General features: G+C 60.0%; 1 protein-coding gene across 2 annotated transcripts; it reads right to left on the minus strand.

Annotated features, from left to right (window-relative positions):
- Positions 1-1,011: 1,011 nt before the first annotated feature.
- ALPL (alkaline phosphatase, biomineralization associated) lies at positions 1,012-12,851 on the minus strand. Of its 2 annotated transcripts, none has more exons than XM_064172166.1 (12): positions 12,750-12,851; positions 11,248-11,327; positions 11,000-11,119; positions 9,182-9,297; positions 8,325-8,499; positions 8,062-8,237; positions 5,132-5,275; positions 4,892-4,961; positions 3,829-3,963; positions 2,570-2,761; positions 2,353-2,472; positions 1,012-1,799 (listed from the first exon to the last, which is right to left on the minus strand). In XM_064172166.1, exons 2-12 carry the CDS (start codon positions 11,303-11,305, stop codon positions 1,543-1,545), a joined length of 1,563 nt encoding a protein of 520 aa, XP_064028236.1. In that variant the 5' UTR covers positions 11,306-11,327; positions 12,750-12,851; the 3' UTR covers positions 1,012-1,542. The 2 variants fall into 2 exon arrangements, with proteins under 2 accessions (XP_064028236.1, XP_064028237.1); XM_064172167.1 differs by having other exon boundaries at positions 11,248-11,312; positions 12,750-12,825.
- Between the last annotated feature and the right edge of the window lie 1,557 nt (positions 12,852-14,408).

The raw sequence follows: 14,408 nt of genomic DNA on the forward strand, positions 1-14,408 counted from the left end.
CATGTGCAGGGCACCCTGAGCACATGCAAGGTGGCATTATACAGGTGCAAGACACCCTGGGCATATTCATGGTGGCATTATACACGTGCAGGGCACCCTGGGCACATTCATGGTGGCATTTTGCACATGCAAGGCACCCTGGGCACATGCAAGGTGGCATTATACATGTGCAGGGCACCCTGGGCACATGCAAGGTGGCATATCCCTGTGCAAGGCACCCTGGGTACATTCATGGTGGCATTATCCCTGTGCAAGGCACCCTGGGCACATTCATGTTGGCATTATACATGTGCAAGGCACCCTGGGCATGTTTATGGTGGGATTTTGTATGTGCAGGGCACCCTGGGCACATGCAAAGTGGCATTATCCATGTGCAGGGCACAGGCACTGTGCTTTCAGTGTGCCCATGGTGACTTTTGCATGGTACCTGGCAAGGTTTTGCATGTGCAGGAGACAGTGTGCAGAGGCCTGGTGGCATTTGCATGGACACGGTGGCACTTCGATGGTGCCAAGGCACAGGGTGCACATCCACAGTGACCTCTGCACGGGCACAGTGGCACCAGCACCTCCAGTGTGTCACTTGCACCTCCACAGTGACAGCTGCAGGCATCGGGCACCGTGTGCAGGGGGGTGGTGGCAGTCCCACGTGCACAGGTGGCATTTGCTGAGCCAGGGCACCGCTTGCCCCCACAGGGTGGCATTTGCATGAGCACGGTGACATCTGCCAGGCTTGGGACACCATTTGCATGCTCTGGGCCCTTCCTGGCTGCTGCCAGAGGCCTCAGTGCCCCCACCCCAGCGCTCCGACAGCTGCACCTCCTCCCTCTCTCAGTGCCCCCTGCCCATCATACCCTACCCTAGCGACCCCACCCCTAATTACCCACCTGGCCTAAAGGAACCCAACCCCAGCAGCTGCCCCCCCTCACCTGCCCTGCTTGCCCAAGCCCACCCTGGGCAGCAAACTGCCTCCACCCAAAGGCTCTGAAAGCAAAAAGGCAACAAACCACCGAGTTTTGGGGACGAATCCACCCAGCCAGGTGATTATTTTTGGGGGGGGGGGGGGTGGTGTCGTTTTACACCCACTCGGTGAATTCGCTTTTTTGAAGCCCACCTCCGCGTGGTTCCTGGGTGCCCACACCCACACATGTGACGAGCTTGGCACCGGGGTCAGTCCTCAGCTAGGAGAGCGGGAGGCAGCTTCGCGTTTGGGAGCCAGCCCCCAGCGCGTCTCGCTCCGAAAAGAAAGGGTTTGGATCCAGCGAGGGCTGCGGCTCCCATCCCAAATCCCGCGGTGGGCTGGGGCTGGGGCAGGGAAGGAGGCTAATGACAGGGGAAGGGTTGGGGCTATTTACAGAGGCAGCTGCCGGCACCAAAGCGCTCCGCTCAGTCTCTCGCTGGTCTCTGCTCCTCTCTCTGGGCGCTGCCATCCAGAAGAAAAACAAACCAAACCCAGCACACACACACACACACACACACAAAAGACCAAAAAAAAGGAGAGGAATTAAAAATAAATCCCCCTCCGTGGTTTGCAAAGAGGCAGCTTCAGCAGAGGAGGAGGAGGAGGAGGAGGAGGGTGAGGAAGGGCGAGAGGCTGGCGGCGGCGCGGGCGGCGGCGTTGCAGTGGCCGCGGTTGGAGCCGATGCAGGCGGCGTAAGCCATGGCGTGAGGGATGTAGTTCTGCTCGTGGACGCCGTGGAGGAGGTGAGCCATGGGGCCACGGGCGAAGATGGCCACGTCCTCTCCTCCGTGGGTCTCCTGGCGCAGGGGCACGGCTGACTGAGCTTGGTAGTTGGCGTGAGCTGGGGAAGGGGGAAGCCAGAATCAGCCCGGGCGCCGAAAGGGGGGGTTGGCTGAGAGCCGTTCGGCTGGGGAAAGCCCTCGAAGGGCAGCCAGTCCACCCACCCACCCAACACGCCCCGGCCATCAAAGCCACGGCCCAGAGTGCCACGGCCACGTGGGTTTCGAGCACCTTCGGGGATGGGGAGTCCACCACTGCAGCCTGGGCCGGGCGTTGACAGCCCTCAAGGGGGAGAGGTTTAACTCCCGTCCAACCTAAACCTCCTCTCTGGCAACTTGAGGCCATTTCCTCTTTTCCTATCACTTGTTCCTTGGGAGCAGAGCCCAACCCCACCTGGCTCCAGCCCCCCCCCCCCCCAGGGAGCTCTCCACTCAGCCTCCTCTGCTCCAGGCTCAACGCCCCCAGCTCCTCTGGCTGCTCCTCTCCATACCTGCTCTCCAGCCCCTCGCCAGCTCCGCTGCCCTTCCTTGGCTCCGCTCCAGCAAAGCAGGCTTAACGATTCCAGCCAGGCTGTAACAATCCCAGGGGGGAGTCTTGCCCCGAAATCCACTCACCGAAGTCCACAGCGGAGACGTTTTCCCGCTCCCCCGCCACGATTTTGTAGCCGGGGCCGTTGCCGTAGAGGATGGAGGTGAAGGGTTTGCGGTCAACGTCGCTCTGCATCGGGGCCAGACCTGGCGGCGGTGCCACCGTCAGCAGGATGAAGACAACCCAAAGCACCCAGCCAGGACGCCAAGGGTGTGCCCCGTCCCGTGGGCGGCAGGCACCCACCGAAGATGGGGTTTCCGCGGGGGGTGTAGCCGCCGAAGGTGAAGACGTGCGAGTGGTCGGCGGTGACCACGCTGAGGGTGTCCTGCGCGGAGGTCAGGCTGCTGGCCAGCCCGATGGCCCTGTCCAGCTCCACCGCTTCGTGCAGCGCCTGCTTGGCCTTCCCCTCGTGGTGCCCGTGGTCGATGCGGCCCCCTGGGAGCGCCCCCCCAGCACTGCTCAGCATTGCCTGCTGCGCCCCGCTGCCCTATGCCCCCTCCTTGCTTCCCTCCCTTTATCCCCTCATTGCCCCCTTCATCCCCTCTTTGCACCCCATAGCCTCATTTATCCCCCCTTTGCATCCCTTTTTGCATCCCACATCCTCCTCCTCCCCCCTTTGCACCCCACAGCCCCATCTATCTCCCCTTTATTGCCCCCTTGGTATCCCCCTTTTGCATCTCCCATCACCCTCCTCCCCACTCTGAACCCCCACACACCCTCATTTATTCCATCCTCCTACTCCCTTTTGCATCCTCCAGCACCTTCATTTCCCCCTTTGCACCCCACAGCCCCATTTACCCCCCCCCCCCCTTTATTGCCCCCTTGGTATCCCCTTTTTGCATCCCCCATCACCCTCCTCCCTGTCTTGCACTCCCACAGCCTCATTTACTCCACCCTTTGCACCCCCCTTTGCATCCTCCAGCACCTTCCATCCCACTTTACACCCCTGCAGCCCCATTTATCCCCCCTTTATTGCCCCTTTAACCCCCTTTCACATCCCACATCACCTTCCTACCCCCTTTGCACTCCCAGAGCCTCATTTATTGCATCCTTTGCACCCCCTTTTCAATCCTCCACCACCCTCCTTTTCCCTCATTGCACCCCCATAGCCTCATTTATTCCACCCCCACAGCCCCATTTATCCCCCCTTTACTGCCCCCTTTATCCCCCTTTTGCATCCTCCATCACCTTCCTCCCCACTGTGCACCTCCACAGCCTCATTTATCTCCCCTTTGCACCCTCCCCCTTTCCCCCATGTACTCCAAATCCCCCCCTTTTATCTCCTGCTTTGCACCCCCACCCCCCTCTTCCCTCTCCCTTTTTGCATCCTCTCCTTTATCCCCCCCCATTTTTCCACCCCCCCTTTATACCTCCATTTTTCCATCACCTCCTTTATCCCCCCCTTTCTGCACCTCCACACCCTCCTTTCCCCCTCACCATCACCTCCTCTCTGTCCCTTTGTCCCACCAAATTCTCCCCACCCACTCCCCCCAACCCCCAACCTTCAACCAGGAGGAAAAACCCCCGCGGGTTTTTCTGGAGCATCCTGATGGCCACGGCCACCATCTCGGAGAGGGAGGGGTCGGTCTCGTTGTTCCTGTCCAGCTCGTACATCATGTCACCCGGCTCGAAGAGGCCTGAGGACAGGGACACTGCTGGGGACAGCAGCTCCTTCTGCTGGCCTCAGCGTCCCAGCCCCGGATCCCGGTGATTAGATAGGGACCAGGGGATGCTCCCAACCCTTCCTTCCTCTAGGCGAACCCGGCTGGGCTGGGGAACCAAGGGACAGAGAACGAGTCCTGTCCCCAAGGGCAGGGGTGCCAGCCTCAGTTTGGAGTGCCAGCCTCAATTTGGGGTGCCAGCTTCACTCAGGGGTACCAGCTTCCGTGTGAGATACCAGCACCATCGATTTGGGGTATCAGCATCAATTTGGAGTATCAGCATCCCTCTGGGGTACCAGCACCAATGTGGGGTACCAACATCCCTCTGGGGTACCAGCATCCCTCTGGAGCACCAGTATCCCTTTGGGGTACCAGCATCCCTGAGGGGAACAGCAGTGTTCCCACAGGAATGAACAGCATCCTTTGGGGAGTGGATTCCTTTGGGGTGCCAGCATCCCCTGGGAAGGTGCCAGCATCCCCAGAGGGGAGTAGCAGCCTCTTTGGCAGGGTAGCAGTAACCCCAGGGCTGGAGGGTAGTACCAGCACCTTTGAAGGGGCACCAATGTCCCCAGGGGAGTCACAGCACCCCTTGGAGGCACCAGCATCATCGGGTGAGGGATTAGGAGCATCTTTGGGGCCACACCAACATCCCTTCTGGGTACCAGCATCGTTGGGGTGAGGACTGGCAGGATTTGGAGAGGGTTACAGCAGCTTTGGGGGGCGTTTAGCAGCATTCCCAGAGCGGGAGCAGCACATCCCTTGGCAGTACCAGCATCTTTGGGGGCATACCAGCCAACCCCAGGGCAGAGTGCCAGTGCCCTCTGAGGGGAGAGGGGCAACTGGCCACCCAAGACAGAGGCAGGGGCCAGCTGAGGCCGGGGCACTCCGGGGTGCCAGGACTCACCCAGGAGGAAGTCGATGCGGCTGAGGTTGAGTGCCAGCAGCTCCCGCCGGTGCCACACGTACTTGGCCACCTGGGGACAGGCAGCTTGTCACCTCCCCAGCCCCTCTGCAGACCCCAGGGCTGCTTTATAACCCCCCAACTCCCCTCCCCAAAGTGTCCCCCACGCCAGGAATGGCTTTGCAACGCTTACAGTGGAGTGCTGTGTGTGTACCCCCCCCAAAAAAAACCCGTGCCCGTCACCTTGCCGGGGGGCTTGGCATCGTGCCACGCCCGGACGAGGTCCCTGCGGTCCAGGCGTGTCCCCCGGTGCTTGTCCTCGTGGGGGTACTCCACGTCACTGGTGTTTTTGGGGAACATGTACTTCCGGCCACCCCCCAGGATCACCTGAGGAGTGGGGGAAAGGCATCTTCTAGAATGCTCAGCAGCTTTTAATGCCTTCTCCCCCCCCCCCATTAAGACACTGAGGGGCTGGAGCAGGTCCAGAGAAGGGCAAGGAAGCTGGGGAAGGGCCTGGAGAACAGGGCTGGGGAGCTGGGGGTGTGCAGCCTGGAGAAGAGGAAGCTGAGGGCAGAGCTCATTGCTCTCCACAGCTCTCTGACAGGAGACTGGAGCCAGGTGGGGGTTGGGCTCCTCTCAAGGAACAAGAGATAGGATGAGAGGAAATGCCTTAAAGTTGGCCCAGAGGAGGTGAAGTTGGACATGAGGAACAATTTCTTTGCTGCAAGAGATTGAAGCAGGCTGCCTGAGGAGGTGGTGGAGTCCCCATGCCTGGAGGTGCTGAAGAAACCCGTGGCCATGGTGGGGTTGGGTTGGTGGTTGGACTGGATGCCCTCGGAAGGCCTTTCCAACCCAAACCATTCTGTCGCTGACTCAGAGAACGTCAGGGGTCGGAAGGGAGCTCTGGAGATCATCGAGTCCAACTCCCCTGCTAAAGCAGGGTCTCCCAGGGCAGGTCCCACAGGAATGTGTCCAGGCAGGTTTTGAATGTCTCCAGAGCAGGAGACTCCACAACCTCTCCGGGCAGCCTGCTCCAGGGCTCCAGCACCCTCACACTAAACTTTCTCCTCATGTCAAGGTGCAACCTCCTGCCTTCCAGTTTGTGTCTGCAGTTCCATGTCCTATTCCTGGCCACCACCAAAAAGAGCCTGGCACCTTCTTCTTGCCCCTCACCCCTCAGCTAGGGTGCGAGTGGAACACCCCAAGGAGGCACAAGAGCCCAAGCAGGAAAACCCCTGCGGTGAGGCAGGAATTTCACCTGGCTCTAAAGGATCCTCAACCGCTCCTTGGTAACTCCAACCCGAGGCAAAAATAACTCTTTCCAGCAGCAAATTTGCCTCTTTTTTTTACCCCCCCCCCCCCCTTTTTTTTTTTTGTGTTGTTGTTGTTGCTTTTAAGGTCAGGTTGGTTCTTTTTTCATTCTTTTTCCTGCCCCCCCCCCCCCCCCTCTTCCCTTTCCTTTCCAATCTGTGGGAAGGATGCTCCACGTTGGGGTCCCCGCCTGACCCCGCCGCCACGGAGCCCCATCCCGCAGCGCTCGCTGTTTGCTTTGGAGCTTGGCTTTATTTGCCCTCTGTTATTTATAACCCAGCTGAGATTTAATTTTTAATTCCCTCTTCCCCCCCCCCCCTTTCCCTTTTCTTTCTTTTTTTCTCCCCCCCCTTAACTTTCTCTTCAAGCAGAAGGTGAATTATAAGGCTGCAAAATTATTAAACACACAGAGACACAAAAAAAAAAACCCCAACACCAAAATAAAAGGGTAACAAAAATGTTCCTTTCCCCACTCTGTAATTATTGCCAGCCTGGGACAGAGTTAAAATTATATTAAAGGAAGGGAAAAAAAACTAATTCAGAATAAGGGGCTATTAAAGAGCAAATAACAGGCTGGGATGTTTTGCTTCGGGGCTGTTTTGAAGGACACAGGAGGGTTTATTTCCAGGGCTGAATCCCGGCCGAAATCCACAGCCAGAGACAGAATTGAGGGGGAGGGGAGAAATGGAAGGGTTTGGGTGTGGGAAGTGTGGGAAAGGGAAGAAGCTGCTCTGGATATGGAGGCATAAATGGGGCTCTGGGGCTTGGGGCTGGATGAGCACATTGTGGTCCCAGCTCTGTGTTTGGTGGAGGTCATGGTCATAGCCACCCACCAGTAATGGTGTTGCACCCTTGGGTGGTCCTGGTTCTACATCTGATGGAGGCTCTGGCTCTGCACCCATGGGTGGTCCTGGTTCTACATCTGCTTGGAGGTTCTGGCTCTGCTCTCTTGGGTGGTCCTGGTTCTACATCTGCTGGAGGTTCTGGCTCTGCTCTCTTGGGTGGTCCTGGTTCTACATCTGCTGGAGGTTCTGGCTCTGCTCTCTTGGGTGGTCCTGGTTCTACATCTGCTGGAGGTTCTGGCTCAGCACCCTTGGGTGGTTCTGGTTCTACATCTGCTGGAGGTTCTGGCTCTGCACCCTTGGGTGGTTCTGGTTCTACATCTGCTGGAGGTTCTGGCTCTGCTCTCTTGGGTGGTCCTGGTTCTACATCTGCTGGAGGTTCTGGCTCTGCACCCATGGGTGGTCCTGGCTCTACATCTGCTGGAGGTTCTGGCTCTGCACCCATGGGTGGTCCTGGCTCTACATCTGCTGGAGGTTCTGGCTCTGCACCCTTGGGTGGTCCTGGTTCTACATCTGCTTGGAGGTTCTGGCTCTGCACCCATGGGTGGTCCTGGTTCTACATCTGCTTGGAGGTTCTGGCTCTGCACCCATGGGTGGTCCTGGCTCTACATCTGCTGGAGGTTCTGGCTCTGCTCTCTTGGGTGGTCCTGGTTCTACATCTGCTGGAGGTTCTGGCTCAGCACCCTTGGGTGGTCCTGGTTCTACATCTGCTGGAGGTTCTGGCTCTGCATCCATTGGTTGTCCTATTCCCATAGCTGCTAGAGGCTCTGGATTGGGCCCATTGCTGGTCCTGACTCCATATCTAACAGCCCTGGTTCTGTGCCCATGGCTCATCCTAGTCCTGGTTCTGTACCTAAGGTCATCCTGGTTCCACACCTGCTGAGACCTGTGGCTCTGTACTCCTCCGTGGTCCTGGTCTCGCGTTCACCCTGTCCTTACCCATGGTTGGCTCCAGCCCCTACCAGCGGTGGCCCCACCCCCGGGTGGCTCCCGCCCTACTGGCCCTGTCCCCATCCCTACCTCGATGTCAGGGATGTTCTCCACCAGCTGCCGAGCGATGTCCCTGCAGCCACCCTCCAGCGCATCCGGGGGCATCTCTCCATCCGAGTACCAGTCGCGGTTGGCAGAGTGGGCATAGGCGGCGCTGGGTGTCGCGTGGGTCACACGCGTGGTGGTGACGATGCCCACGGCCTTACCTGCACCACGGATTCAGGGGACGATGGTGGCAACGCCTCCAAAACCCAGTGCTTTATCCCCCACTCCAGCACCCTCCAGCTCCTCACCTGCATCCTTGGCCCAGCGGAGGATGGAGGTCACCTCCTGGCCCTTGGTGGTGTTGCAGCGGTCGCGGGTGACGCCAGCGCTGACCCCCACCGTGCCCTCGTTGGCTTTGACGCCGCAGAGGTAGGCGGTGGCGGTGCCTGCGCTGTCGGGCACCTGCGCGTTGGTGTTGTAGGTCTGGGGTGGGGAGGGGGAAGAGGAGATAAACAGCCCATCGCCATCAGCACCACCGCTAACACCATCATCATCATCACCTCCACAACACCACTACTGCTGTTATCATCACGACCATAATCTCACCATCATCACTACCATCACCACTATCATCATCTTCATCACTGCCACCTCTGTCACCTCATCATCACCATCACCACCCCCATGCCCCCACCCTGGAGCTTGCCTCTCCATGCCATTTAACCACATCAGACCTTCCCATCCCTCCTGTGCCCCCTGTTTTCCCCCTCACCCCCTGGAGTGTGTTTGCCCATCACACCCCCACCCCTCCCCCTTGCATTTTGACCTTTTTAGCCTGTTTTCAGCCCGTTTTGAGACAGGCAGCGTGGAGCTGCGGAGGGGTGAAAGGAGGCAGCGGTGAGCACAAGTAACCCTCCTTGTGTCCAGCAAAACGCCCCCAGAAGAAGCTGGGGGGGGAGGGTCCAGCAACTTCCCACAGTTGGGCTGCCTCCTCCGCTCCCTTCGCCCCCCCACCCCGTTCCCACGGCCGGACCCTGGCACTGCCGGCAGGCACCAGCGCCAGCCCTGCTCCCGCCGCCCGCCCCTGACCTAGTTTTGGTCGGTCGATGGTGGCTGGGCCAGCCCTGACCTTGGAGTGGGCGCCGCAGCCCTGGGGGGTCCTCACCTTGGCCAAGGCCACGTAGGGGAACTGGTCCATCTCCAGCAGGCTCTCCTCACCCTTGCGGTTCTGCAGCTGCCCCTTCAGGATGCGGGCGGCCGTGACCGTGGAGACGCCCATGCCTGGCCCAGGGTACCGTCAGCTCCCGCCGGGCACGGGCGGCTCAGTGCACAGCGCCAGCGGGCACCCAGCTCACCCCGGCACTCGGATGATGGCAAACGCAGTTTAACCAGCACCCCACGTATGGCAAACCCAGCTTAACCAGCACCCAGTGAACAGGCAAACCCAGTTTAACTCCGCACTTAAGGCAAAGCCAGTTTAACCAGTACTCAACTGATGGCAAATCCAGTTTATCCCAGTGCCCAGTGAACAGCCCAACCCAGTTCAACCAGCACCAGATGTATGGCAAACCCAGTTCAACCAGCACCAGATGTATGGCAAACCCAGTTCAACCAGCACCAGATTTATGGCAAACCCAGTTTATCCCAGCACCCAAATGAACAGCCCAACCCAGTTTAACCAGCACTAGACTTATGGCAAACCCATTTTGTCCCAGTACCTGATGAATGGGAAAAGTCAGTTTAACCCAGCACCAGATTTGTGGCAAACCCAGTTTAACCAGCACTGGATTTATGACAAACCCAGTTTAACTCAGCACTTGATTTATAGTAAATCCAGTTTAACCAGCACCCAATGTATGCCAAACCCAGTTTAACCCAGCACTCAGTTTATGGCAAACCCAGTTTAACCAGCACTCTGTGGCAAACCCAGTTTATCCCAGTACCTAATCTATGGCAAACCCAGTTTATGCCAGCACCCAGTTTCTTGCACACCCAATTTCTTGCACACCCAGTTCACCCAGCACCCCAGTCTAATGCAGACCCAGTTCACTGTAGCACCCAGTGTATCCAGCACCCACTTTACTTCAAACCCAGTTCACTGCAGCACTCAGTTTACCTCAGCACTCAGTTTAATGCAAACCCAGTTTGTCCCAGCACCTCAAACTCAGTTCACTGCAGCACCCAGTGTACCCCAGCAACCATCACAGCACCCAGTGTACCCCAGTGCCCAGTTCACTGTGGTACCCAGTGTACCCCAGCGACCATCACAGCACTCAGTGTACCCCAGTGCCCATCACAGCACCCAGTGTACCCCAGCAACCACCACAGCACCCAGTGTACCCCAGTGCCCATCACAGCACTCAGTGTACCCCAGCGCCCACTACAGCACTCAGTGTACCCCAGCACCCATCACAGCACTCAGTGTACCCCAGCGCCCACCACAGCACCCAGTGTACCCCAGTGCCCAGTTCATGCAGCCTCCAGTGTACCCCAGCGCCCACCACAGCATTCAGTGTACCCCAGTGCCCAGTTCACTGCAGCCCCCAGTGTACCCCAGTGCCCATCACAGCACTCAGTGTACCCCAGCGCCCACCACAGCACCCAGTGTACCCCAGTGCCCAGTTCACTGCAGCCTCCAGTGTACCCCAGCGCCCACCACAGCATTCAGTGTACCCCAGTGCCCAGATCACTGCAGCCCCCAGTGTACCCCAGTGCCCATCACAGCACTCAGTGTACCCCAGCGCCCACCACAGCACTCAGTGTACCCCAGTGCCCATCACAGCACCCAGTGTACCCCAGCGCCCACCACAGCACCCAGTGTACCCCAGCGCCCACCACAGCACCCATTTGGTTGCCAGTTCAGATCGTTCCAGCATTGCCCCAGCTCCCAGCTCATTGCAAAGCCACTTTAGCACCCCCGCAGTGCCCCCTGCCCCCGCAGCCCCCGTGCCCTGCCCTGCCCGGTGCGTGCCCCCCGGCTCACCGTCGCCCAGGAAGAGGATGAGGTTCTTGGCCACGTTCTGGTTGAGGCGCTGGAGCCGCAGCGCTGCCCGCAGGGTCTCCTGCGCCTGCCGCCGCCAGTACTCAGGGTCCTTCTCCCTCTCTGCAGGGGGTGGGACCAGGCACCATGGCACCCAACGGCACCCAACGGTACCCAACGGAACACAACGGCGCCCAAAGACACCCAACTGCACCCACTTTTGGGGTGCTGCTCCTCCAAACCTCACCTACCAGGGACCAGCGATGATGAGCAGAGCTGGGCGAGGAAGAGGAGGAGGAGAACCTTCATCCTGGTGCTGGATGAGAGAGAGCTGCGGGGGGTGGCACCCACCCCGTGCCTCAGTTTCCCCACTGAGACCTTCGTCCCCGTGCTCGGCCAAGCGAGGCCGGGACAGCAATGTCCCCTCACAGTACAGTCACCAATGTGACCCCTTGGGGATGTGCCAGCTCTCCCCTCGGGACAGAGGTCCCACGGGATGTCACCTTGCTGGTGCCAACCTGGGGGGCTGGCGGACAGCCACGGGGTCCCCCCGTGCATGTGGCACAGCAGGGCCCCCTTTGTGCAGCTGGGTCCCCGTTGTGTGTCCCTGTCCCCAAGTGCGCGGCCACATCCCCACCACACATCAAAGTCCCTGCTGCACCTCTGTATCCTTGTCCCCACTGCATGTCCCTGTCCCCACCGCATGTTCCTGTTCCCATTGCACGCCCGCGCCACATCCAAGGTCTGTGTCCCCGTCCCCTGCCCCCCTCATCACAGCCGCGCCCCTATCTCACGCCCCCGTCCCCGTTGCATGCTGCTGTCCCCATCGCCTGTCCACATCTCCCACACACACCCACGTCCTTGTCGCGGGTCTGTCCCCGCTGTCTGCCCCAGTCTCCCCCACGTGCTCGTGTTCCCCTCACAACTCCATGTCCTTGCTGGATATCCACGTCCCTGTCCCGCGCCGCGGCCCCCCCCCCACGCCCACGTGCCCCTCACATCTCCGTGTCTTTGTTGAACACTCATGTCCCCATCCCACGCCGCTGTCCCCACTGCACCCCCTTGTCCCTGTGGCACGCTTGTGCCCCCATCACCCCCGTGTTCCCACCACACATCCGCGCTCCCCTTGCACGCCCGTGTCCCCCTTTGCACGCCCGTGTCCCCCTTGCACGTCCGTGTCCCCCTTTGCACGCCCGTGTCCCCCTTGCACGCCCGTGTCCCCCTTTGCACGCCCGCGTCCCCCTTTGCACGCCCGTGTCCCCCTTTGCACGCCCGTGTCCCCCTTTGCACGCCCGCGTCCCCGTCACACCCCCACGGCGCCTGTGTCCCTGCTGCCCGCTTGCGTCCCCATCGCTCCCCATTGTCCCCCCGTGACCCTGCTGCGCACCAATGTCCCTGTTGCACTCCCGTGTCCACACGACACGCCCACGTCCCCACGGCACCCCCACGTCCCCATCACACCCCCACGTCCCCATCACACCCCCACATCCCTCTTGTCCACCTCGTTCCCTTCCCATCCCACTCCCATGTCCCCATCACACCCCCGTGTCCCTGCTGCACTCCCGTGACACACTTGGTCCCCATCCCACTCCTGTGTCCCCACCACATGTCCGTGTCCCCATCACACCCCCACCCGTTCCCATCGCCCCCCCATTCTCCCCAGGGACCTCCCCCCGCAGCTCCCCCAGCGGTGCCAGCGGTGGCCCCGGGGGTCCTCACGGCCGGTGGGGGGGACACCCACACCCACACGTACCCGCACAAAGTTGGGTGCCGACACCCACGTCCCTGCTGGGCGGCGAGGGGCGGGCGGGGGCACGGCGAGCTCTTAAATCCCCCCCCACTGGCCTTCGCCTCCTCCTCCTCCTCCCCTTCCTCCACCCTCCCCTCGCTGCCAGCATTAGGGGGGTGTGGGGGGAGAAGAGGCCACAAACTGGGCTTACTGGTGCCCTCTGCCGGGTTGTACTGGGAGGACTGGGAGGCCTGGGGTGCACCCAGCTCGGCTGCGGGTGCTGAGCCCCTCCCCGCCAGGCAGGGGTAGGACGGAGCGACGCACCCCGGGGGGGCTGGGGGTGTCTGTGTGTGTGTGTCCTGCCAGATGCTGCCTGATTTGTCATCCCAAACGGGGTTGAGGGGTGGGGGGCAGGGTGCCTGAACGGGGTGGTGGTGTGACCCCTGCCTCAGTTTCTCCTTAGCACCAGGGGACCCAATGGGGCTGCGTCCACGGGGGAGCTTGGGCTGGCTTCCCAGCAGGTGACGAGCTCGGCCCAAAAAGCCTGCACCCCACAACCTTTGGGCTGCCACCAAGGATGCCCCAAGCTCCCCCCCCCCCAGCACCTCAAGGATGATCATGGCTCTCATGACCCCCCAAATCCCTCCTTTCCCCTTCCCCCCGCCTTTGCACGCCCCTCAAGCCCTTTCTCAGCCCAGTCGTTTGCAGCCCCATGCATGCAATGAGTGTGTCAGTGCTCAGCTGACAGCAGTCCGGGGTGGCCGCAGCCTGTGTCCCCTCCATCCCTGCCGCTCCACGTGTGGCACAGCTGCGGGTCGTGTCGGTGGTGAGGAGATGATTAGGAAGCAGCATGGTTGGGACCCCAAATCCCCGCGGGGGGGCTGAGAGACACATCCCACCCCCACACCCCCCTCATGCTGAGGAGCTTCTAAGTGTGCACAGCTGCTGACACGACCGGGTGCATGCACATCCTTGTGTGCTTGCATGGCTGCACAGCTACAGGCCTGCAAGCTTGCAGCTGACTGTGCTTGCACACTTCTGCAGCTGCACATGTGCCCCTTGCACAGCTGCAAGCTTGGCTGTTTGTGAAGCACCAGGCTTGCACAGCTGCATGCTTGCACGACTGAGTTGCTACATGCTCACGCAGCTGCATGCTTGCACTACTGAGTGGCTGCATGTTTGCACAGCTGCATGCTTGCACTACTGAGTGGCTGCATGTTTGCACAGCTGCATGCTTGCACTACTGAGTTGCTACATGCTCACACAGCTGCATGCTTGCATATCTGAGTGGCTGCATGCTTGCACTACTGAGTGGCTGCATGTTTGCACAGCTGCATGCTTGCACGACTGAGTTGCTACATGCTCACACAGCTGCATGCTTGCATGACTGAGTGGCTGCATGTTTGCACAGCTGCATGCTTGCACTACTGAGTTGCTACATGCTCACACAGCTGCATGCTTGCATGACTGAGTGGCTGCATGCTTGCACAGCTGCATGCTTGCACTACTGAGTTGCTACATGCTCACACAGCTGCATGCTTGCATGACTGAGTGGCTGCATGCTTGCACAGCTGCATGTTTGCACTACTGAGTTGCTACATGCTCATGCAGCTGCATGCTGACACATCTGAGTGGCTGCAGGCTTGCACAGCTGCACACTTGCACGACTGCTGGCCCTTGTGT

This window comes from Pogoniulus pusillus, chromosome 36 (genome assembly GCF_015220805.1).
Source record: "Pogoniulus pusillus isolate bPogPus1 chromosome 36, bPogPus1.pri, whole genome shotgun sequence".
In the NCBI taxonomy this organism is placed as follows: domain Eukaryota; kingdom Metazoa; phylum Chordata; class Aves; order Piciformes; family Lybiidae; genus Pogoniulus; species Pogoniulus pusillus.

What these genes read in the sequence shown, in the direction of transcription:
- ALPL (XM_064172166.1), bottom strand. Translation starts at nt 11,305, where the DNA reads ATGAAGGTTCTCCTCCTCCTCTTCCTCGCCCAGCTCTGCTCATCATCG. An exon ending in AGAACATCCCTGACATCGAG is followed by an intron (nt 5,276 to 8,061) that starts GTAGGGATGGGG and finishes CCCACTCCTCAG; the next exon opens with GTGATCCTGGGGGGTGGCCG. An exon ending in GTTTTTCCTCCTGGTTGAAG is followed by an intron (nt 2,762 to 3,828) that starts GTTGGGGGTTGG and finishes GGGCGCTCCCAG; the next exon opens with GGGGCCGCATCGACCACGGG.